This window comes from Symphalangus syndactylus, chromosome 2, assembly GCF_028878055.3.
Source record: "Symphalangus syndactylus isolate Jambi chromosome 2, NHGRI_mSymSyn1-v2.1_pri, whole genome shotgun sequence".
Lineage (NCBI taxonomy): Eukaryota > Metazoa > Chordata > Mammalia > Primates > Hylobatidae > Symphalangus > Symphalangus syndactylus.
This window is the reverse complement of record NC_072424.2, coordinates 105,063,766-105,087,024: the sequence shown is the minus strand read 5'-3', so window position 1 is coordinate 105,087,024 and position 23,259 is coordinate 105,063,766. Positions and strand designations below refer to the sequence as shown.

The window sequence follows — 23,259 nt, the reverse complement described above, 5'->3', positions numbered from 1 at the left end:
TAACTCTTAGATTTGCCCTTTTGAGACTATTTTCTGTATCCTGTAGGGATGCTTTTTTTATCTTTTTTCTTTTGTCTTCTCTGACTATATTTTCAAATAGCCTGTCTTCAAGCTCACTAATTCTTTCTTCTGCCAGATCAGTTCTGCCATAAAAAGACTCTGATGCATTCTTCAATAGTATGCCAGTTGCATTTTTCAGCTCTAGAATTTCTGCTTGGTTCTTTTTATCTCAATCTTGTTCTTAAATGTATCTGATAGGATTCTGAATTCCTTCTCTGTGTTATCTTGAATTTCTCTGAGTTTTCTCAAAACAGCTACTTTGAATTCTCTGTCTGAAAAGTCACATATCTCTTTTTCCAGTATTGGTCTGTGGTACCTGGTTTAGTTCATTTGGTGGGTACATGTTTTCCTAGGCAGCCTTGGTACTTGTAGATGTTCTTTGGTATCTGAGCATTGAAGAATTAGGTATCTATTATAATCTTCACAGTCTGAGCTTGTTCATAGTGGTCCTTCTTGGGAAGGCTTTCTAGATATTCAGAAGGACGTAGGTGTTGTGATCTACGCTGTATCTGCTTTAGAGGGCACCCGAAGCCCGGTAATGCTGTGGTTCTTGCAGACTTCTGGAGATACTGACTTGATGGTCCTGGAGAAGATCCGGAAGAATTCTCTGGATTACCAGGCAGAGACTCTTGTTCTCTTCCCTTACTTTTTCCCAAACAAATGAAATCTCTCTCTCTGTCTCTCTCTCTCTCTCTCTGCTGAACCCCGTGGAGCTGAGGGTGGAGTGAACCAAGTAACCCTATGGCCACCACCACTAGGACTGTGCTGGGTCATATCTGAAGCTAGCACAGCACTGGATCTTGCCCAAGGCCTTGCATAACCACCCCCTGGATACCGCCTATGTTCACTTGAGGGACTAGGACTCTACAATCAGCAAGTGGCAAAGCCAGCCAGGCCTGTGTTCTTCCCTGCAGGGTGGTGATTTCCACTAGACTCTGGACAAGTCCAGAGGTACTGTCTGGGAGCCTGACACTACAGTCAAAAACTTTAGAAGTCTAGCTGGTGTTCTGACTTGCCTGAGCTGTAACTCAGACCACAAGATGTAGACCTTTCCAGTCTTTTCTCCCCTTTCCAAAAGTGGAAGAGTGTCACCCATGGCCACTGTCACCACTGGCTCACAGGGAATACTGCCAAATGACCATTAATATTACAGTAAAAATCTGTTACCTAGTGTAGCCACCTTCATCAATAACCCTAGCTAGATCTTCAGGATCCCTTGCTGCAGCTTCTGTGTTAACCCTTACTGCTTCACTTTGCACCTTTATATTATCGAGATGACTTCTTTCCTTAAACCTCATAAACCAATCTCTGCTGGTGTCATACTTTTCTTCTGCAGCTTCCTTACCTCTCTCAGCCTTTGTAGTGTTGAAGAGAGTTAGAGCCTTGTTCTGGATTAGCCTTTGGCTTAAGGAAATGCTGTGGCTGGTTTGGTCTTCTATCCAGACCACTAAAACTTTCTTCATATCGGCAATAAGACTGTTTCGCTTCCTTGTTATTCATGTGTTCACTGGATTAGCACTTTGAATTTCCTTCAAGAACTTTCCTGTTGTATTCACAACTTGGCTTTTACCCTGAATTTTAAGGTAATTACTTTCTGGCTTTCCTTTATAGTTTTATAAGCTAAATATTCTATAATAAATATATTTTTTATTTTTTTGACTTCATATAAATGGCATAATATAGTAGTAGAAATAGAATGAGAAAGGCTTCAGTATGCTAACTTATGAAAAACAGTAAATTTTATATTAATTTTTTTTATAATTTATGACTCAGGTTTCCATTCATCAGTTAAAATATGTTGCTTCATGCTCACACAAATAGAGATTTTCCAGTTTTTTTGGTATATAAGACAGTTTACAGAAATCCTAGCCTCTTGGCCGGGCGCGGTGGCTCACGCTTGTAATCCCAGCACTTTGGGAGGCCGAGGCGGGCGGATCACGAGGTCAGGAGATCGAGACCACGGTGAAAACCCCGTCTCTACTAAAAATACAAAAAAATTAGCCGGGCATGGTGGCGGGGGCCTGTAGTCCCAGCTACTCGGAGAGGCTGAGGCAGGAGAATGGCGTGAACCCGGGAGGCGGAGCTTGCAGTGAGCCGAGATCGCGCCACTGCACTCCAGCCTGGGCAACAGAGCGAGACTCCGTCTCAAAAAAAAAAAAAAAAAAAAAAATCCTAGCCTCTTGAAAACTAGTGTTCAATAATGCACAAAATTCTTATGCACAATAAAAAAAAGTTATTTTATATGACAGTGCCCTCTGCTGTCATCAGTGCAGATTGCATTAGAATACTACTATTACATTTTATTCTGTGAGGAGGAAGCAGTCATTGGCTTTATGCTTGATATGAGACTAAACAGGAAATGCTCTATGTGTGAAAGTATTAAATGCATTCCTCACTTTACACTGAAATACAGGTAGTTATGAAATATATAATTTCAACACATATATAAATATAAAATGTATATCTAGTAATTAAAAGAATTTTAAGGCTGGGCACAGTGGGTCAGGCCTGTAATCCCAGCACTTTAGGAGATCGAGATGGGTGGATCATCTGAGGTCAGGAGTTCGAGACCAGCCTGGCCAACTTGGTGGAAACCCGTCTCTACTAAAAATACAAAAATTAGCCGGGCATGGTGGCGGGCGCCTGTAATTCCAGCTACTCAGGAGACTGAGACAGGAGAATCACTTGAACTCGGGAGGCGAAGGTTGCAGTGAGCTGAGATCGTGCCACTGCACTCCAACCTGGGCAACAAGAGTGAGACTCTGTCTCAAAAAGAAAAAAAAAAAAGAATCTTAAGCTACATGCAAGTGTGCATTATTACACTGAAAAATCCTCTATGTAAAAGAAAATGAAAATTAAGACTTTTTAGATGTTTTGGAACAAGTGAAAACCCTCTAACATAGATTCCGGTGTTCATCTTTATTAGACTTTTGTACCATTCTTCATATTGATTTCTCATCTATGTTTAAGTGTAGTTAGAGTTTAGGACAAAAAAGCACAATAGCAGGAAAAATAATCAGAAATTATTTAATCCTTTAATACTGCTAAATTGCCTAGCTATCATTCTCTAATTGAAGAAAATGTAATGCATCCTAGACCTTCATTAAATATTTAATTTTATTTGTTACAAGATGTCTGAGGGTACTACCTACTCTCAGTATCTGGATATACCAGGTGCTTTTGTTGAGAAGCTTCTGATGAAAACTTATTCATTTTTGGACCAGCTTTTCTGAAAGTGGTGTCTGTTTATTAAACATATTTTAGCACCCACATGTGCTAGGCACAGCCATTCACAAACCTTGTGTCTTGGCTTTTTGTTTCATTTTTCTAGTAGTATGTTTTTGTTATATTTTACAAAATTATTGGTCTGCAATCGATTAGAAAGTTTTTTTAAAAATGAAGAAGAAATTGATCCTTGACCAGAGAAATTTGACAAGCACTGTCCTATGCTACTCAGCCCTTTTAAAACCCACATACCAAAAGCAACTATAGTTCTTAAATGTTAGAGGCTAATAGAGAGGATTGCATACTGAATGAACTACATTACTAGCCCCAGTTTCCAGGAAGTGATAAGTCAGTACAAGTTCCTCTAGCTGATTTTTTCCCCTTAATTTTATCAGTATCTCATCAGTTATTTTCTATGACAGATTGTTTTAATTATTTCCTAAGAATGTCTGCTTGTTCTAAAAAAACACCAAAAGCTTTCATAGCATTCGCTAAAAAGATAAGTTCCTTCTTTATATGTGTTGGCCCGTTTTGCTTGTTTAACTTTCTTACCTTGGAGAATTGCCTGGAATTCACTCAACTGACATTTTCATCTGTGCCAATGGAAGTACTTCAGCAAATGGAGATACACTTAATATGAATATATAAAAGAAATGAACTCATGTAGCATTCTAACACTGTCCCCTTCCCCCAAAACCCTGTGAGCACCAGCTGGTAATAGATGTAATGTATACGTATGTCAGAAACAGTTCTACTTTGCATAGATAGACCCTCACTTGAGTCATACTTTTCATGTAAAATATTCCAAGAGAAAATGGCTTTTAAAAAACACTTTTAAAAGCAAAAGACTAACATGAATTAAAAATTGGTATTTCTCAATGGTCAGAGTCTAGTCAAGCATTGTATTTCCCTTTTAGTGACAAAATTAATGTGAGGAAATGAAAAGCTAGAAATGTGGTAATATAGCCTCTCATTTTTTAATCCACCTTGACAAATTAAAGATATTTAGAATGAAATATAAATTAAGAAAATGCTAATACGTATGTTTTCTATTGCTGCTATAACAAACTACCACAAATTTTGTGGCTTAAAACAACACGTTATTATCTCACAGATGTATAGGTCTGAAGTCCAGCTGGGCTCAGCTGGTTTTTCTAAACCTTGTGTCATGAGACCAAAATCTAAGTGTCAGTTGGAGTGGGCTCTGAAGACTCTAGGGGAAGATTCGCTCCCAGGCTCATCCAGGTTCCAACTGGTAGAATTTGGTTACACGCACTTGAAGGACTGAAGTCCCTGTTTCCTTGCTGCCAGATCGGGGACGACTCTTTCCTCCTGGAGATTTTCTGAATTCCTTCTCATGCTTTCCATGTGGCTCCGCCAGCAGTGGTGAGTCAAGTTCCTCTCATACTTTGAATCTCTCTTATTTATCCTTATGCTGCATTTCTCTGACTACAGCTGGAAAATTTCTCTGCTTTTAAGTGTTCTCATGATTAGATTGGGTCCACTCAGATAATCCAGGATAATTTTCCTATTTTAAGGATTCAACTTTAGTTACATCTGCAGTCTCTTTTGCCATGTATGGTAACACATGCACAGTTGCCAGGGATTAGGTCATCTCTTCAGGGCCAATCTACCTACCATGTATGGGCTTGGCATAGGGAATTTAATTGTCAGATTTGTTGCTAACTTTTATATTTCTATTTGATTGCCAGTGAAAAGTGATAACTTTGTGCTATATAAGCTTTTTAATTTTAAAAAACTTTATTCTTTTGTAATAGCACTTCATGTAAAACACAAACACATTTTACAGCTGTACGAAAGTATTGTTTTTTTATATCTTTATTCTATAAGCTTTTTCTATTTTTATTTTATTCATGTTTTTTAAAAGTTTTTTTTTTTTTTTTTTTTTTTTTTTTTTTTATTAAAAGCTAAGACAAACACACACATTAGCCTAGGCCTACATACAGTCAGGATCATCCATATCATTGTCCTACCTCTCCAAATATATCATTGTCCTACCCCTCCACATCTTACCCATTGGAACATCTTCAGGGGCAGTAACATGCATGGAGCTGTGATCTCCTATGATGATAATGCTGTCTTCTGGAATTCCTCCTGAAGGACCTGCCTGAGGCTATTTTACATTTAATTTTCTACATATAAAAGTAAAAGAACACTCTAAAATAACATAAAAAGTATAGGTCAGGTGTGGTGGCTTATGCCTGTAATCCCAGCATTTTGGAAGGCCAAGGCAGGAGGATTGCTTGAGCTCAGGAGTTGGAGACCAGCCTGGGCAACATAGGTGAGACACAAAAAATAAAAAAAATAGCCAGGCATGGTGGCACAGGACTGTAGTCCCATTACTGGGGGAGGATGAGGCAGGAGGATCGCTTGAGGCCAGGAAGTCAAGGCTGCATTGAGCCATTATGGCACCACTGCACTCCAGCCTGGGGGACAGAGTGAGACCCTTTCTCAAAAAAAAAAAAAAAAAAAAAAGTATAGTACAGTAAATACCTGAACCATTAACATGGTCATTTATTATTATCAAGTATTATGTAATGTACACAATTGTATGTGCTATACTTCTGTACAGGTAGCAGTGCAGTAAGTTTGTTTTTAACAGCATCACCACAAAAATGTGAGTAAAGCATTGTTCTATGACATTACAATGGCGATGATGTCACCAGGCTATAGAAATTTTTCAGTCCCATTATAATCTTATGGGACCATTGTCATACAGCCCATTGCTGACTGAAATGTTGTTATTCAATGCATGACTGTATACCTAATTTATAAAGGATTCTCTGATACAGACATTATTTTAAACATAATTATACCTGTAGTATGGATGGTTAGCTTGGTTTCAAGATCAAGATTCCAGAATGTGCTTCAGGAAGTACTTAAAACACTCATTCCTAGATTCTATTTTCTAATTCCAGTTATTCTAAAAACACAGGAAAATAGAGAAAAATCTCTCAAAACCACCTTAGAAAATAGAAAGTGACAAACTCAGACTGCTTGGCTTTTAGCATCAACTTTTGGCAAAAAAAAGCATGTACACATTTTTATATGTCTAATATTTAATATTTTACTATTGAATTTGGTGTGAGAGAGAAACTGGAATTGTATTTTTTAATTTTTAATTTTGAAATAACTACAAACTTGCAGAAAAGGCATGAGAGTAATACAAATAATTTCCCTGTGCCATTCATTCAGGTCCAACAATTTTTAACATTTTGCTGTTGTGTTTTATCTTTGTGTATCATATATTTTTTTCACCCAGACTAAGGATAAATAAAGTATTGTACTGTGTCCAGAAGTTACTTACATTAGTTCACTGTTGTTTTTGTTGTTTTTCCTTCTTTGATGTTGAATTGGTCTTGGGTGAATGGTCTTGTTGTCTGAGGTGTTATCCGAGCTGTTTGTCTCACAATCAAGAAAATTAAGGATCGTGAACACAAGGGGGAGGTTGGAGTCAAAGTTTAATAAGTGAAAGAAGAAAACCCTTTGTAGTGGAGAGGGGGCCCGAGTGGGTTGCTGTTTTTACATTTGAATCCAAAAGCTTTTATAAGAAACTCCCCTCATCTCTGTAGCTATTTGTGTAACTCTCCTTATCTCTGCAGCTATGGGTATGTCTTGGGTAAGCACAAAGTGAAGCTTCTCTTGTTTGTGTAACTGCAGGTCTGTTTCAGGTAAGCCCACCCGCCATTCCTGTGCAAGTCCCCACAGAGCCTACCATGTATATGCCTGAAAAGGGGAGGAACCTTTTTCCTGGAAGCCCCCTGATCACACAAAGGGAAAAAGGCTTCTCTGTTGGGCCTTGCTTTCTTATTAGTGTAGTTGCAGTTTAGTTTTTCCCCAGGCTGTTGTGTTTGTGCCTGTAGCTGTGATTTTTCAGGCTATTTCTCGAAGGACTAGCCTTAGCTGTCTACCTGATTTTTCCTTTTCTTCTCCCTCAATGTGATTTCATTTGAAAATACCTTGCTTTAGTTTTTGCATTCAGTTTAAATTTTTTCCCTTGTTTCCAGCCTTATGTCTTGAATATGTTAGAATGTTGTAGTGAATAACTTTATGTATATTTTTTAGCAATACTAATGGCATATCTTAAGGATAAACACTAGAAATAGGATTGCTAAATCAAAAGTTAAATAAATATTAATGAGTTAATGAATATTTATTAATTATTGCCAAATTTTCTTCCATAAGAGATAGACAAGTCTTGCATTCCCTCTAGTCTGTTTCACTTAGCCTTGTCAACAGAGCCTACTATTAAGCTTTTGAATTTGCCAATTTCATGGGTAAGGAACAATATTTCAGCATAGTTTTAATAGGCATTTCTTTCTTTTCTTTTTTCTTTTTTTTCTTTTTTGAGGCAAGGTCTTGCTCTGTCTCACCCAGGCTGGGGTGTATAGTGGTACAATCGCTGCTCACTGCAACTTGTGCCTCTAGGGCTCAAGTCATCCTCCCACCTCAGCCTCCGGAGTAACTGGGACTACAGGCGTGCACCACCACACTTGGCTAATTTTTGTATTTTTTGTAGAGACGAGGTTTCGTCATGTTGCCCAGGCTGGTCTCAAACTTGTGAGCTCAGGTGATCCACAGCCTCCCAAAGTGCTGGGATTGCAGGCATGAGCCACTGCGCACAGCCTATTTCTGTTAAAATGAAGTTGATTATAGTTTCATATGTCTTAAGGACCGTTAAAAAAATTTTTTTTGGTGAATTATTTATTCATATTTTGCTTATTTCTCAACAGGATATTTGTTTTTTTCCTTCAATTTCTTAAAGTTCTTCAAGTATTAGGGATGTCATTATCTATGAAATGTTTTGCATATGTTTGTTCAGCTTGTTTTTTGACTTTGCTTGTTTTTTGTTTTTATTCTTTTTTGCCACGCAAGCCTTTTTAAAAAACCATGGTCCACTTTGGAAGGCCGAGGCAGGTGGATCACGAGGTCAGGAGTTCGAGACCAGCCTGGCCAATATGGTGAAACCCTGTCTCTACTAAAAATATAAAAAAAATTTAGCCAGGTGTGGTGGCGTGCCTGTAGTCGCAGCTACTCTGGAGGCTGAGGCAGGAGAGTCACTTGAACCTGGGAGGCGGAGGTTGCAGTGAGCCAGGATTGTGCCACTGCACTCCAGCCTGGGCAATGGAGTAAGACTCCATCTAAAAAAAAACAGACACACACACACAAAAGTAGTCATATCTATCAATCTTTTTAAAAGTTGCATCTAGATTTCGAGTGGTAGTTTAAAAGCCTTTCCATATACCAAGGTTATAGAAAAGTTCATGCGTGTTTCTTCTAGTACTTGAATGGTTTTGTTTTACATTTACATATCTAATCCATTTTGAGCTTATTTTCATGTGTGCTGTGAGTAATGGATCTTGTTTCATTTTTTTTTCCAAATGGCAATTTGTCCCAACACTATATATTTTAGAAAGCCTTCTGTGTTCCAGTGATTTGAGGTAACACCTGATCATGTACTAGATTTCCACTTGCAGTTAGGTCTGTTGAGAGATTTTCTGTTGGTCTGTTGTTTCCAATTTTTCTCTAAAATGATTAATGCTGTGATAATTACCTTAAGCAAAAGGCTTTATCCACATTTCAGATTATTTCCTGAAAATAAATCATGTAAGTAGCACAAATACTTAATGAAAGGACATGCAGTGTTCAAGGCTTTTGGTAATAGCCACGTTATCTTCTAGGAAAGATTCTACCAATTTATATTACCACCAGCAGAAAGTAAGTGTCTATTTGAGAGCATCCTTTCTTACAATGAGTATAATCTTTTAAGATATCTTTTATAATTTTGATAATCAAAAATTAAATTTTATTTGCCTTTTTAGAGATTTTTGGTGATACATAAATTTTCATGTTGGTTGATTTATATGTGTATGAATTATCTGCATTTTCTTTTCCCATTTCTCCTTTGGGGTATTGAGCTGTTTATACGCCAAATGAAAAGCACATTTTTATTCCTTTATCTCCCTAGTGAAATAAAATTCTCAACTATCCAATTTAGAGCCTGCCTATCTAATTTGTTTTCAATCTCTAATGCTGTTTTCATGAATATAAATAACCCTCAGCCAAGGTATTAGCATTTCCAGCTGTTACCCATTAGTTCAAATTATATTATAAAGAAAGGAAGCTGTAAACATTCTTATCCCAAGGGAACTTACACGGTAGCCTTTTGCACTTTGGGAGGCCAAAGTGGGTGGATCACCTGACGTAAGGAGTTCGAGACCAGCCTGGCCAACATGGTGAAACCTCGTCTATACTAAAGATACAAAAATTAGCCGGGCGTGGTGGCGGGCACCTGTAATCCCAGCTACTTGGGAGGCTGAGGCAGGAGAATCACTTGAACCCAGGAGGCAGAGGTTGTGGTGAGCCAAGATTGTACCACTACACTCTAGCCTGGGCAACAGAGTGAGACTCCGTCTCAAAAAAAAAAAAAAAAAAAATACTGGCTTCATAAATAAAGTACAATATTACACACACTTGCACACACACAAATAAATGCATGCACACACACAATCCCGCCCCCACCCCAATTCGAAAATAACAAATCCCATGATTTGGAAGTAACTTTACTCTGAATAGGAGATGTCCACCTCAGGAAGCAGTCACACTGCCCATGTTGCTTTGTTTTGTAGTTACCACATTTCTTGGAAGTTCTTACTTTAGAGCTGTGACATCAAGAAAATCTACCTGTGATCATGCCAGGATTACCAAATGTTAAAATCAGACTTCAATATCACAAAACATTTTTATATCTGCTCCCCCCTCACAACCACACAACAAAAGTTTTCACGCATTCGACTATATACCTTCTTACTCAAGCAGTCTGTTTGCATATAATGAATGGAAACTCATGAAGCCAATCATCTGAGACTTGGAAATCAGAAAGGTGAGATTATAGGGAGAATTTTTGGGTTCTTTCTCTTTTCCATAGTTTGTTTTGTGATGTTACAGATGGTAGAAAACAAAAGGGAGAAGGTACCAGGAAAATATATGTGTGAACAAGTAAGTTTATGTTCGAGGCATAACTTTAAAGTATTGTTTGTGGTCAGAGATGCTGTTGCTAATTCTATAATTTTCTGTGCTATATTTCCCCATGCGAGCAAGCTTACTTTGTTGTCTTTGGCCCTTTATGCAATCAGTGTAAAAGGACTAGCAGTTTCTGGCCCTACACTAAAGCTTATTTATATTTAAATCAGTGATTCCAAACTTTAAATGTATAACATCATGTTAATTTTGTAACATCAATGGTTTTCTTTAAAATTTCAAGATATTTCTCTTGTTACTTGTATTGGACAGTTCTAAGAAATCTTAGAGGGATAACTGTCTTACCTGTTTTTTAAAAAAGATCAGCTTGCAATCTTCTGCTTCAACCATATCTGTAGTAGAATACAGCATTATTTCTAACTTTATTTGGCAATATAAAAATTGAATATTTCTTGTGCTCTCCATTTATAAAACCAACATCGAAGAAGAGTTTGCTGGACAGTTTGAGTATAGCTCTTTGAATATTTTAGAGATTATGTGATTTTAGTCCAGGGGACAACTTTATACTGCTTCACTGTTGTTATACTACTTCACTACTGTTATTTTTACGGACCTATCAATACCACCAACTTAATAGTATTAAAAGCCAGTATACATAGAGTTTATTATGTATCAGACTACAAAATATATACAACTTTTATATTTCCAAATAAAAATAGGTAATACTGTATATTCTCTTGTAGATGTGTTTGAGGCAATTTCCCACAGATTTTTTTAAAACATACAGACACACTCTATAAAAGAATTGTGGAGTACATATGTTCAAATTATCTATTCAGAGATGCAGAGATGTTAAGTAACTTCCTAAGATCTAGAGATGAATCTTCCTCTCCTCTTTGTACCATGTTTCTTTTGCCTTTGCTGTATTTTACAATGTGTGATATGTAGCCAGTCTAGTGGCCATCCTAGGATTTCAAGCCCAGCAGTCTGGCTTCTGAGTGTATGCACTTCGCATCAAAGCTGTACACTCTTCCAGTTCAATTATTTATATTTCCATCCTTCATCACAGAATTTACTAGAAGTACCTTGCTTTAATAATCAACATTACAAAAAGGCTGTTTTTTTGCAACTTTTCCACTAAAAACTTCCTATTTTAGTAAAATTTGGTAATTTCTTTTTAGAATGTTCTTGAATACATTTGTTCAAAGACCTGAAACTTAAGAGTTAACTCATCAAAAAGTAGTAACTCACTGAACAGTCCTTCCTGGTATCATCGACAGTTGACTTTGTATCACCTGTCAAAGGTGAAACTCTTTCCCCAGTTATGAGTAGTCTTTCTTATAACATTGTTTCATCCAGACAGTAGTAACAAGAAATATATCCACATTTGATTAATCTCATCTCCTTTGCCCCAGGATGTCAGAGGAAATTTTAAACATTGCTAATGATTATACTATCAGTCAGAAGACACTTCTCTTACTTGTCAAAAAAGCAAGTTTAATATGGTTTTATAAATTGAGTCTGTCATAAGTCTTCAAAATTATAAGAGCTAAGTCTTCCATTACTCTACATAGATTATCCCTTGCAATAATTGTATTACCAGGTAACTGCATCTAAACTCTAGAAAGAATTAGTGTATAATCCTGTAGGGTCTATCAGTTAACTATATTGGGATATATCTTGTTAATATAATAATGTCCTTCTTAAATTAGGTTTTTCAGCATTTTAAATTTTATATTTAAACTTTCATTTTTAGGTTAAAAAAGTCTTGTAAAGGTTACCATCTGAATGCTCTGTTTATTAGAGGAAACTACTTGTGTTCTTTTGTCACCAATGAATTTTTTGGTCATATTTATTTAATATATATTTAATGTATATCAGTACACAAGCACACCCGAGGTATACAGTTTGCAAAGAATGGATGTTAGATTTTGATCACAAAAGGTATTTTTACAAAGATAACCTCAAGATTTGTTGGAGTTGTAAAATATGATTCCAAAAGACACAGTTTACCTTATAAAATAAGGCAAATGGAAAAAAATCACCATAGAGATGATGATTTTTCTTTAGAAGCAAATAATTCCAAATATGAAAGTGCTTACATAGGTAATCACTTTTGTTGTCATAAGCTCATCTACATTATTCCAACATCCAGGACTTTAACCAGTTTTTATGTTCCACTGATTCTAAATGAATTTATTCCTGGCATAGTCCTTTACTCCATTATAGGCACAGCTCGGAACCAATTCTAGGATTCAATTCAGAACAGTTACATATTTAATGTATTATGTAAAAAGCTTTATAAGATTGGGTTCAATATTGACAATTCCTATTTCTAAGAATATTAGACATTATTTCTGTAATTTCTATTCCTTTTGATATTGTTTTCTGTTTAACAAGGCAGTACTCCTCTTACAATATTGTGATAAATTCAGATTTTTATAAGACTTGTTATTTTTTCCTCTCAATTTTAAAATTATTTCTTGAAAACTATTATTTTTCATAGCTATTTGCCTCTAGAAGCAATTGTTCATAATGGAGGCATATTTTCCTTTGCAGAAATTCACAACTTTGAAGAGAAAGTTTCCCAGTGAGTTAGTAAGTGGGCATTTGTCAGAATTCTCTCGGTTCAAAGACTGAGTTTTTTGTTCTTAGTGCTAATAGAACCAAATCACCTGCATTTGAGTACTTAACACGTTGGAAAGCCAAACCAACTTAAGGTCTTCTTTTTTGTAATGTGTAATTTGAAAGTCAAAGCTTCTTGAAGCATGCAGTCAAAATAAAACGCATGGGCAGCATTTCCTAAATCGTGTAGCTTTACTCAGTCTGTTGCACTGGCAAATGTGAGGCTGTTTGCTATGCCCACCAATTTCTTTGTTAACTCCCCTTTATTGTTATACTTTCTTATTAATCATCCTATTCATAAAAATCCCATGATTGGGGAAAATGAACCCGTTAGGGAAACTCACTGCTATCAGTCTAATCCAAGCCACTATCAATAACTTTCTTACTGGTATCCCTGCTTCCACCTTGTCTAGCTATTATGTGTACCATGAAGATAACTGAAGCCAACCTGCCTGGGTTTAAGTCCTAACTCTGCAATAGCTGTATTGCCAGTTCCTTAAAAAACTGGTATAAAGAGCTTTGAAATGCTAAATAAGCTCTTCATGCACATGGCAACTAGAGCAGCCCTTGTAAAATGTCAGATGCTAATGCTTTGGTTGACCTCCTCTAAATAACTTTACACTTAAAAAATAAATAAAATCTGAACTCCTTACTAAAGCCCGTAAGTATGCTTCTCATTTTATCCCCCATGTTCCAGTTACACTGTACTTGTCCTCAGAGATACTAAGCAGTTCTACTTCAAGACTTTTGCACTTGCAATTCCTTCTTCCTGGAACATCTTTTCCCAGATTTTTGCATTGCTCATTTCCTCAGGTAGCTGCTCAAATATTCAGAGTCCTTCTTCATCCAAAATAGCACACCTCCAGCACACATATCGTCAATTCATTAGTCTCCTGCCTCATTTTCTTTTTCTCTTTTTGCTATAAAGCACTCATTGCCACTGACTTTATATGGTTTAGTGCCTTTCTCTCCAAACTGAAAACAAGCTCCTGAGCACAAGGATTTTATTTTGGTCATTCCTGCAGTCTCAGCACCTAAACCACCACCTGGCACTGGTAGTTCTTAGTAAATACTTGCTGAATAGATGCTGTATTTAAAAAGCATTTTCCCCTCTAAGGACTTTTGAGAACCTTAACTTACTATGCTTTTTGGTTTGTTCTTCTTAGTATGCACCTAACATTTCCTACTCCCATACTTTCACTTGATCCACGTCCTCTCATTAGGTCACCACTCACTTAAGAAAGATCAACTTGGGGCTTTTAGAAACAGAAGGTTCTTGTTTGCAAAGGGTAAACAAGCACAACAAAAAATGATACTGTTTTCAAAGGGAAGTTTTAAATACTGTTAGTAAATTAAATTCTAGATGAAACAGCCATATTTTTCAAACGTTGTTTTTAATATGTCTACCTATAAAGATCTATGGAGAGTTCACATCAGATCATGAATGGGTAGTACTTTATGATTAGAGCATACAGAGAGTTACAATTAAGCTTTTCTTTTTTCTTTTACAGGTTAATGACTCCAGAGAGTAAGATCAGATTCGTCCACAAAGAGATGGGCATAATACCAAGCTGGGGTGGCACCACCCGGCTAGTTGAAATAATTGGAAGTAGACAAGCTCTGAAAGTGTTGAGTGGGGCCCTTAAACTGGATTCAAAAAATGCTCTAAACATAGGAATGGTTGAAGAGGTCTTGCAGTCTTCAGATGAAACTAAATCTCTAGAAGAGGCACAAGAATGGCTAAAGCAATTCATCCAAGGGCCACCGGAAGTAATTAGAGCTTTGAAAAAATCTGTTTGTTCAGGCAGAGAGCTATATTTGGAGGAAGCATTACAGAACGAAAGAGATCTTTTAGGAACAGTTTGGGGTGGGCCTGCAAATTTAGAGGCTATTGCTAAGAAAGGAAAATTTAATAAATAATTGGTTTTTCATGTGGATGCACTCCAAGTAAAGCTCCAGTGATGAATATGTATAAATGTTAAATGATATTAAATATGAACATCAGAATTACTTTGAAGGCTACTATTAATATGCAGACTTATTTTTAATCATTTGAATATCTGAACTCATTTACCTTATTTCTTGCCAATTACTCATTTGGGTATTTACTGCGTAATCTGGAACATTTAGCTAAAATACACACTTTTGGCTTAAAAATTATTGCTGTCAATTCCAATAATAATTCTTAGCTTATAACCAAAGAGCAGTGTTTAAAAGGAGAGCTTCTATACAAAACCTATTCCTGGTGTTACTTTTCATAAAATTTTTGTTCTGTCTTACCTGCAAATAATTTACCAAAATAACTGAATGAGTGTTGCTGTTAAAGAACAAAAGTGGGGAGGTATCAGGGAAAAAGAAAACAAGAAAGGGGTATGATCAATCATTTTCTTCTGCTCCAAACAGCCGGAGTAAAATTCATGGGAAACAGCCCTTCATTTAAAAAAAGATGTACCTCACTACCCACTACAAATTTGGAACTTTATTTGATCTTTTCAATAATTAGTTTTCTATTGTAAATTATCTACTAAACCATGGTAGCCATGACATGGAAAGTCAACTGATTCTACAGTTGGACATTCGTGTGCCCTGGAATTTCCAACTAGTAATAAACAACTACTGTTGATGTAGTTTTAAACCACTCGAAGGGACTCATGAAGCATCCTGCAACATAAATTTGCATTTTTACATCAGATTTCTTTTTTTTTCCTGAAAAACAACTAACCTTCTTTTATTAACTATCTTTCAAAAGTAAATGTAATAAAAATGCACAACATAAAATTTTTGATTATCCCAGCAGTACACTTTTTAAAAAATGTGAAAGTCAAAGAATTAAGTTGTAGTTCTGACTCATCACAAGAGGTCAAAAGTATTTGCTACTGTAACATTCAATTCACATTTGAGAATCATGGTAAAAATAACTTGCATTTGCCTTATCATCATGATCCTCCTGTTGAGTTAGGAAAATATGGTTAGACAGACTCACATTACTTTTTTTCAGAGGTAAACTCTAGATTACTGTGTCAACCCAATACTATTTGGCCATAGATGTAAAAACTACCAAATAAAAGTGGATTTTGTGGTCTATAACATTTTGTGTAAAGTGAATTCACGTCTGCTAACACTGTTAAGTCTGCCATTTAATCCAGTGTTAGACTACTAATGAATACGGTAAGGAAAATATAAAATATTAATGGTATATGCTATTTGAGGAATTTAAGTCTCACAGGCTTTAGTTTTATTTCCATACATATTTATTATATACACACTGCCTATAGATTCTGTTTAAATAATCTCTAAGAAAAAAATCAAACTTTTCTGAGCAGGTGATTAAGCTGAAAACAACCAATTAAAACCACCACTTTTTAAGTGACCTTTGGTCACAAATGTCAAAATGTTTCCACACCCTTTCCACACTCAAACAAGAGACAAATTGTTTTTGATAAACTCTAGTATTTATTAAATTATAAATTTTGTAATCAAAAAAAATGCAGACCAAAAAACCCCAAACTATAAGACTAGACAGCAAAGCCTATGGGAACGCCATGAAGTGTGTTACAAACATTCTGAAACATAAGTTACTGGCTGTTTTCTTTTCCATTTCAATAACTTTACTATAAAATTGTTATTCATCTATTTTGAAATCCCAAATTCACATCTATTCATACATTAAATTATGTTTCCTGCTCATAATATCAAACATCTCACAGGTGCCAAATTTTAGTAATGGTCTTAATGCCAATCCATGCAGAAAAATAAGACACAATGCAGGAGTCAGATGAGGACCATTAATGCACAGATAATACAAACACACTGGCCAAAAGAACTACAGAAGTTTTTAAAAACTATAAAGTAAACAGACCTCAAGAAAACTGGGTTATTACTAAACAGCTCTCAACTATTAACACCCAAGTTCCTTACATTAAATAAATTTCTCAACAGAGACATGTTAGACATTTTAATTATGAGTCTATCTTTCCCATACCCCTTCCCACCCCAACTCCCAAAATGCACTACTAGGGATGAGTATAATGTTATGTGGGCAGAAATTTACAGGTAACCCTTTCAACCTTGAGCATGGAGCTGAAGACATTTTTATTTAAACTTCAGTTACTGTGCACTGTCCATCAGGCCTTCTAGATCTGACACTGACATTCACTGTTCCACCCCCTGCTACTGATCGATCAATTCCCGATCGATCTGATTGATCGGGTACTGTGTGGTTTGCATTAGAAACCAAAAGTCTCTGTTGGGTCAAGGAGTGCTGTGCAACAACTGCAGATACATCCTCATTATCACTACTGGCATCTGATTCAGTTTCTTCAATGGAGGTGTCTGGTGCTGGTACCCTGCCTGAAGATGGTGATTCATGATCTTCTTCTCCTTCTCCCCTATGACTCCTTTCAGCTGTGTTGTCTCCACTGAGTTGTAAATGAGCAAAAGAGTCTTCCAGAGAAGTGCTTGCATCAGGGGATGGTGTTGCAGGGCTTGTTAACTGACCATCTACTGATGTTAGGGGCCTTACAGAAGACACTAGGGGCTGAACAGAAGCTCCACTCTGTGCTGATACACTGTCCGCTCCATCAGCAGAGCTCTCTCTTGCTAGGTTTACGGTATTAGCATCACAGTCTAGCCTAAGTCCAGCTACTCCCTTCTTTGGTATATCTATTATATCTCGCTTAATCTTCCTGCGACGTCCATGTTCATTTCTCCTATATTGAACCATGTTTTCAAGATCAGCAACATACAGAAAGCCAGCAATTAACATTTCAGTGTTCTTTTTACCTTTGGAAAAAGCATCTTCCAGCTCTCTACTAGTGCGCTCATCGTACTGCCACCACCCATTTCTTCCTTCATAATACCATGCATATTCACCATTTCCTCTACTTGCTGCCTTGAGTTCTTCTGGTGACAACAAGGTTGGCTTGTCAAGGAAATCCTCGGGAATTTCTTGTCGACAAAGAGCACATCGCTTTCCAAGCCATGAAGCTCCTTTTACACATAGATAGCAGAAAACGTGCTTACAGGGCAGACTGACTGGATGAACACATGTTTGCAGACAAATGGCACATTCAGGAACGGTTAAAGAAGGTGCAGTATTAGAACAGGACTCGTTAGCTTTCCTGTTTGTAGGAAGCATGTTTATTGAATGATCAATTTCACCACAGCCAGCCATCCTAAGAAAAAATACACATAATATTAAAGTCATGTTTTAATTCTTGCGATATCTTAATTTAACAATTATGAAAACACTAACCACCTATGATGTGCATTATATGCAAGCCACATAGCAGACAACGGGGATATGAAGATGAAAGTAGAGGAAAAACTCTCCAACTGATGAAAACTTTTTGTAAGCATTTACTTGTACATACCTTGGGAATGTATAAAAATTCCATCAGTGCACTTACAGATCAGCCCTGGAGAAACACACTGAAGAACTATGTAATGAAAAGCTGCATCCAGTGAAGGGAAAAGGATACCTTGAATCATGGCAGCTATTATACAGTGAAATGAATGCTAGACAAGAAATCTAAAAATCTGAGTTTTAGAGTCCTTTATTAATTATGTGCTCTTAGGCACTCAGTTAAACTATTAGTCTAAATTTCCTTACCTGCAAATCAGAGTTTACAAAGCTCAGGTAAAAATGGACAAAAAAAGTGCTTTGTAATCACTAAAGCTTCATAAAGGTAACAATCATATAAGACCAAGGGAGAAAACAACATGAATATTGAAGATCCCTTGAAGAGGAGGAAGAAAAAAGACTTGTCAAATTGGATGTATCCAGCTTAAACACTGACATAAAATTTATAATTTCTGCCTTATTGATTCAGATAAACATTTACTAAACACCTGCCATGTTCCAGATACAATACTAAGTACTGATGGGTCTAAAGATAAATAAGACACACAACTACTCTGTTAAATAAGGAACCATACATGCAGATAATTACAATATGGCCTGATTCCTGCGTAATCAAAATGTGTTAACATACTTACTAAAATAACAGTGAGAGAGATGAGAGGATGGACATAGGTTAGAAAGTTTAGTGTTCATTCAGAGGGGCTGGGCAGTGGAGCAGATTCCAGGCAAAAGCATATGCAAGACACTGAGTCAAATAGTCATACAAGCAATGGAAGAGCAGGAGATGAAGGTGTAAAGGTAATCAAAAGCTAAGTCATGAAAGCCTTATTGTGTTATTGTGCCCTGCCAAGGAAACATCTAATTTCTTTCCCCATGGTAAAAACAAACCAACAAACAAAAAACATTTAAAAGGGGAGAAAATAAAAGAGGGAGTAAACCACTGATAAGTAAAAAAGACTGAGAAATGAAGATGAAGATGTCAGAGATTGGAAGCTTAAAATAAATGACAATCTCTGTGCCAGCTAATTCTGCCATTCTAAATGGGTCAGTAGTTATAAAAGATATATACACATACATGGTCCTTAGAGCCATGAAAATGAGTAAATGGCCAAATTAAACCTGTAGAGAGAGCAGTCAAAAGGGCCAACCACAGAATCTTGAATTACTCCAATATCTGCGAGGTAAAATAGCCAGGAAGGGGTGTAAGGAATGGTCAGAGAAGGACAGGGAATAAAGATAGACCACCACCACAAAAGCCAACAAGGGAGACATTCGCAAAAAAGAATAAGCAAGTTACTCTAAGTGACAAAAATTTCACCATACAATTCACTTTTGTGTGGTGCAAAAGTTGTGAACCCCACACACTTAATAGCTATTTTGATTTCCTAAACACCATCAATCCCAGTAAACTTTTACTTGGCCAAGACATCTTTCTTTCCCTATTCCCCAGAGACTATCATAAAACTTCTCCCTCCTAGTTTATCAATATACTAACACCTGTATCACTGAGAAATTAGGTAACTCAAAAATAAATCCTGAAAATATCTTTACCTTTACTCTGTCTTACCATTATTCCTCCTGGCTCAATATGGGGTATTGCTACTTGTTTACCAAGCTAACCCCTCAGCATCTAGTTACTACTGTCCCCTAACTCCTCCAAGACTGATCAATATACTCTGTCCCTAAGTATCAAAATCAATTAAGACTGACTGTATGTTAAATAAATGTAAAATCTGGTAATACAGTAAGTACTAAATAAGTGTTCATTCCCTGCACTTATTTTGAAGTCTCTTTCTCCTACCCTGCCTTCCCACATATTACTGTTCCCTGACTCCTCTAAAATATGTTGATGATTAGGCAGCTGTTTCCCTCCTCATCCCCTTGGCTTGAAGAATATTTCCTGATTTTCTCTGACTGTTAAAATTCTACTCATTCTTCAAAGGCAAGGTGAAGCTTACTCTGTTCACTCTGAACCCTTCAGATGAAATTAATCTCTTCCTCTGTTCAGTTTCAATAGCATCTTATTGTTACCTTAATATGGCATCTATTCCACTCTTTGTTAATTACATGCATGTCTCATTTACTGGATCATAGTAAGTTCCTTGATGACCAGCACCTAGACTATCTGACCTATTAAGATTTTAAAAAATGTATACAGATAGATAAATGGACAGGATTAAATAAAATATATATTTTTAAAGACAAATGCTTATTAGTATCATTTTTCAATTATCAAATTTTCAATACTGAATAAAAATAATATGGTCATACTTTTAATAATAAATTAATTATTGTTAATACGTATCATTACATGTAACCAGTATCATACTGGAAGAGCAGAAAGTAAGAGTTTTATGTCAAACTGGGAAAATGTGAAATAGCATCTACCAAGGTCACTCTTGGTCTAATAAGAAAAACACTGTAATTAAAAGTCAATAAAATATTCACTGCATTTTTCATGAATGACATCCAGTTGCATAGGGCTTATATTAATTTAGAAAACAGAAATGTATTCATAGTGAAAAATGTTTCATCAATACAGTGAAGTTAAATATGGACAAATCCAAGGTAGTGTGCAACACTTTAAAGCATATCATGCAAAGATAAATGATGAAAGCACAACTAGTAAAACTGGGGATCAGAGTGATGTGATCTGAATAAAAAGCAATGATGTATTACATTAAAAAAATCAATTATGTAGAAATTCCTTTAATTTAGTGAAACAAGTTTTTAGTAACTAGAGTTTTTATAACCTAGTAGTCTGTCTTATTTATAAAAGCTAGTACTACTTGCCTAGCTTAGTTATTTAAGAAAATTATTATGTAAAAAGAAGGTAGAACCCAGAGGACCTGGAGATCTCTGCAGTATTTTAGCATTCTTTGAGCAAACTCCTGTGTCTTCAGTTTTTCTTATAGAGATTTTTCCCTCTGAGGAGACTTGGAAATCTACATTAACGATAATTTAATGTAAATAAATTGTTAATAAAGCACCTATAAGTCAAAAGAAAATGCTCATTTAAAATAATTAAAACTAAATATGACAGATACTCAATTTACTATGCTTTAAAGCAATCCATTTAATTTACTGCAGCACTGAAAAAACCATGATGCTACACTTACATTTCTATTACAGATCCCACAGATGCCTGCCATAAAAATAAAGCATTTTCTTCACCAGCAGTCAGCCAGCTTACAGTATTTTCTCTTCCACTGCTGGTTCATTCTTTGTGCTGCAAAAGAAAAAAGAGTAATTAAGATCAAGAGAATCAGTTAATTATTTATAATCCTTTCACAAAATTCAGTGGCAAACTTTATCTTAAAAGTGGGAAAAATTAAAGACAAGATGCATGCTTTTACCACTGCTATTCAACATGACTGTAAGTTCTAGCAGGGCAAATTAGGGAAAAGAGATAAAGGCATACAGATGGGTAAGGAGGAAGCAAAACTGTATCTATTCTCTCTAGATAGAAGATCTCATAGAATCCCCAAGAAAGCTAATAAACAAATTCAGCAAAGCTGCAGGTTACAAGTTTGACACACAAAAAAATCAGTGTGTTTTGATACACCAGCAGACAACAATCCAAAAAAGAAATCAAGAAAACAGTTCATTCATAATAGTAACTAAGGGAATAAAATAGCCAGGAATCAACTTAACCCAGGAAGTGAAAGACTTGTACACAGAAAACTATAAAGCATCACTGAAAGAAGAGCTAAGTAAATAGACAAGCGATGTATGGATTGGAAGACTTAACTTAAAATGACAATAATACCCAAAGTGATCTACAGATTCAGTGTAATTCCTATCACAATTCCAACGACCTTTTTTGCAGAAATGGAAAAGCAATCCTCAAATTCATATGGAATTGCAAAGGACCCTAAGTAACCCAAACAATCTTGAAAAATCCAATGTCAAAACTTACTACAAAGCTAAGGTAACAAGACAGTTTGGTGCTGGCATAGGATAGATAAATACACCAATGATATAGAATTGAGAGTCCAGAAATAAACTCATACATCAATAGCCAACTGATTTTCCAAAAGGGCGTCAAGTCTACTCAATGGGGGAAAAGAGGAGCCTCTAACTAATGTTGCTGGGACAATTGGATTTCCACATGTAAAATAATAAAGCTAGACCTCTACCTTACACTATATATAAAAGTTAACTCAGAATGAATCAATAACCTAAATATGAGAAAAAAAACCATAAAACTCTTAAAACACAGGAGCAAATCGTCATGGCCTTAGATTTGCAATGGATTCCTAGATATGACATCAAAAGCATGAGAAATATAGGAAATAAATTGGGCTTTATATAAGTTTAAAATTTTTGTGCATCAAAAGACACTGTTAAGAAAATACAAAGACAAACTGCAGAATGGGAGAATATCTTGGCAAATCATGTATCTGATAAAGGTTTAATATCCAGAATATGTAAAGAACTACAGCTCAACAAAGACAAACCAATTAAAAAGTGAGCAAAAAATTAAGCAAAGAACTTAAAGAAGATATACAAATGGCCAATAAACACACAAAAAGATCCTTAACATCATTAGTAATTAGGGAAATGTAAATCAAAACCACAATGATACATCTATAAGGATGCTACAACTTTTTAAAAGGGAAAATAATAAGTGTTGGTGGGGATGTAGAAAAATAGGACCTTTGAAAACTGCTGGTAGGAAGGTAAAAGGGTGTAGCTGCTATGAATAATAATTTGTTCCTTCTTCAAAAAGCTAAACGTAATTACCAATATAACCCAGCAATGCCATTCCCAGGGATATAGCAATAGAATTGAAGAGGTTCTCAGATACTTGTATGCCAATATTCACTGCGGAAATAGTAGGCAAAAGGTGGACACAATTCAAGTATCTACCAACAGATGAATGGATAAACAAAATGTGGTCTATAAATACAACAGTACATTATTCAGTAATAAAAAGAAGTATGTGCTACAATATAGATGAACCTTGAAAACATACTAATAAG

The 23,259-nt window shown here is 36.0% G+C and overlaps 2 protein-coding genes across 14 annotated transcripts in view; one reads left to right on the top strand and one right to left on the bottom strand.

Annotated features, from left to right (window-relative positions):
- The window catches only part of ECHDC1 (ethylmalonyl-CoA decarboxylase 1), a 55,062-nt gene extending 39,063 nt beyond the window's left edge, over nucleotides 1-15,999 (top strand). For 5 of the 9 annotated variants that reach the window (XM_055263551.2, XM_063621426.1, XM_055263541.2 and 2 more), the window contains one exon: nucleotides 14,424-15,999. In XM_055263551.2, the coding sequence (XP_055119526.1) occupies nucleotides 14,424-14,832 (409 nt within the window). In that variant the 3' untranslated portion in view covers nucleotides 14,833-15,999. Of the gene's footprint in view, nucleotides 1-4,596; nucleotides 4,672-14,423 lie in introns of all 9 variants that reach the window. The other 4 variants (XM_055263524.2, XM_063621405.1, XM_055263512.2 and 1 more) reach the window with 1 other exon arrangement.
- A 346-nt stretch (nucleotides 16,000-16,345) lies between these two features.
- The window catches only part of RNF146 (ring finger protein 146), an 18,594-nt gene continuing 11,680 nt past the window's right edge, over nucleotides 16,346-23,259 (bottom strand). For 3 of the 5 annotated variants that reach the window (XM_055263468.2, XM_055263479.2, XM_055263460.2), the window contains exons 2-3: nucleotides 21,394-21,503; nucleotides 16,346-18,086 (exon numbers count right to left, since the gene is read on the bottom strand). In XM_055263468.2, the coding sequence (XP_055119443.2) occupies nucleotides 17,009-18,086; nucleotides 21,394-21,395 (1,080 nt within the window). In that variant the 5' untranslated portion in view covers nucleotides 21,396-21,503 and the 3' untranslated portion in view covers nucleotides 16,346-17,008. Of the gene's footprint in view, nucleotides 21,504-23,259 lie in introns of all 5 variants that reach the window. The other 2 variants (XM_063621381.1, XM_063621386.1) reach the window with 2 other exon arrangements.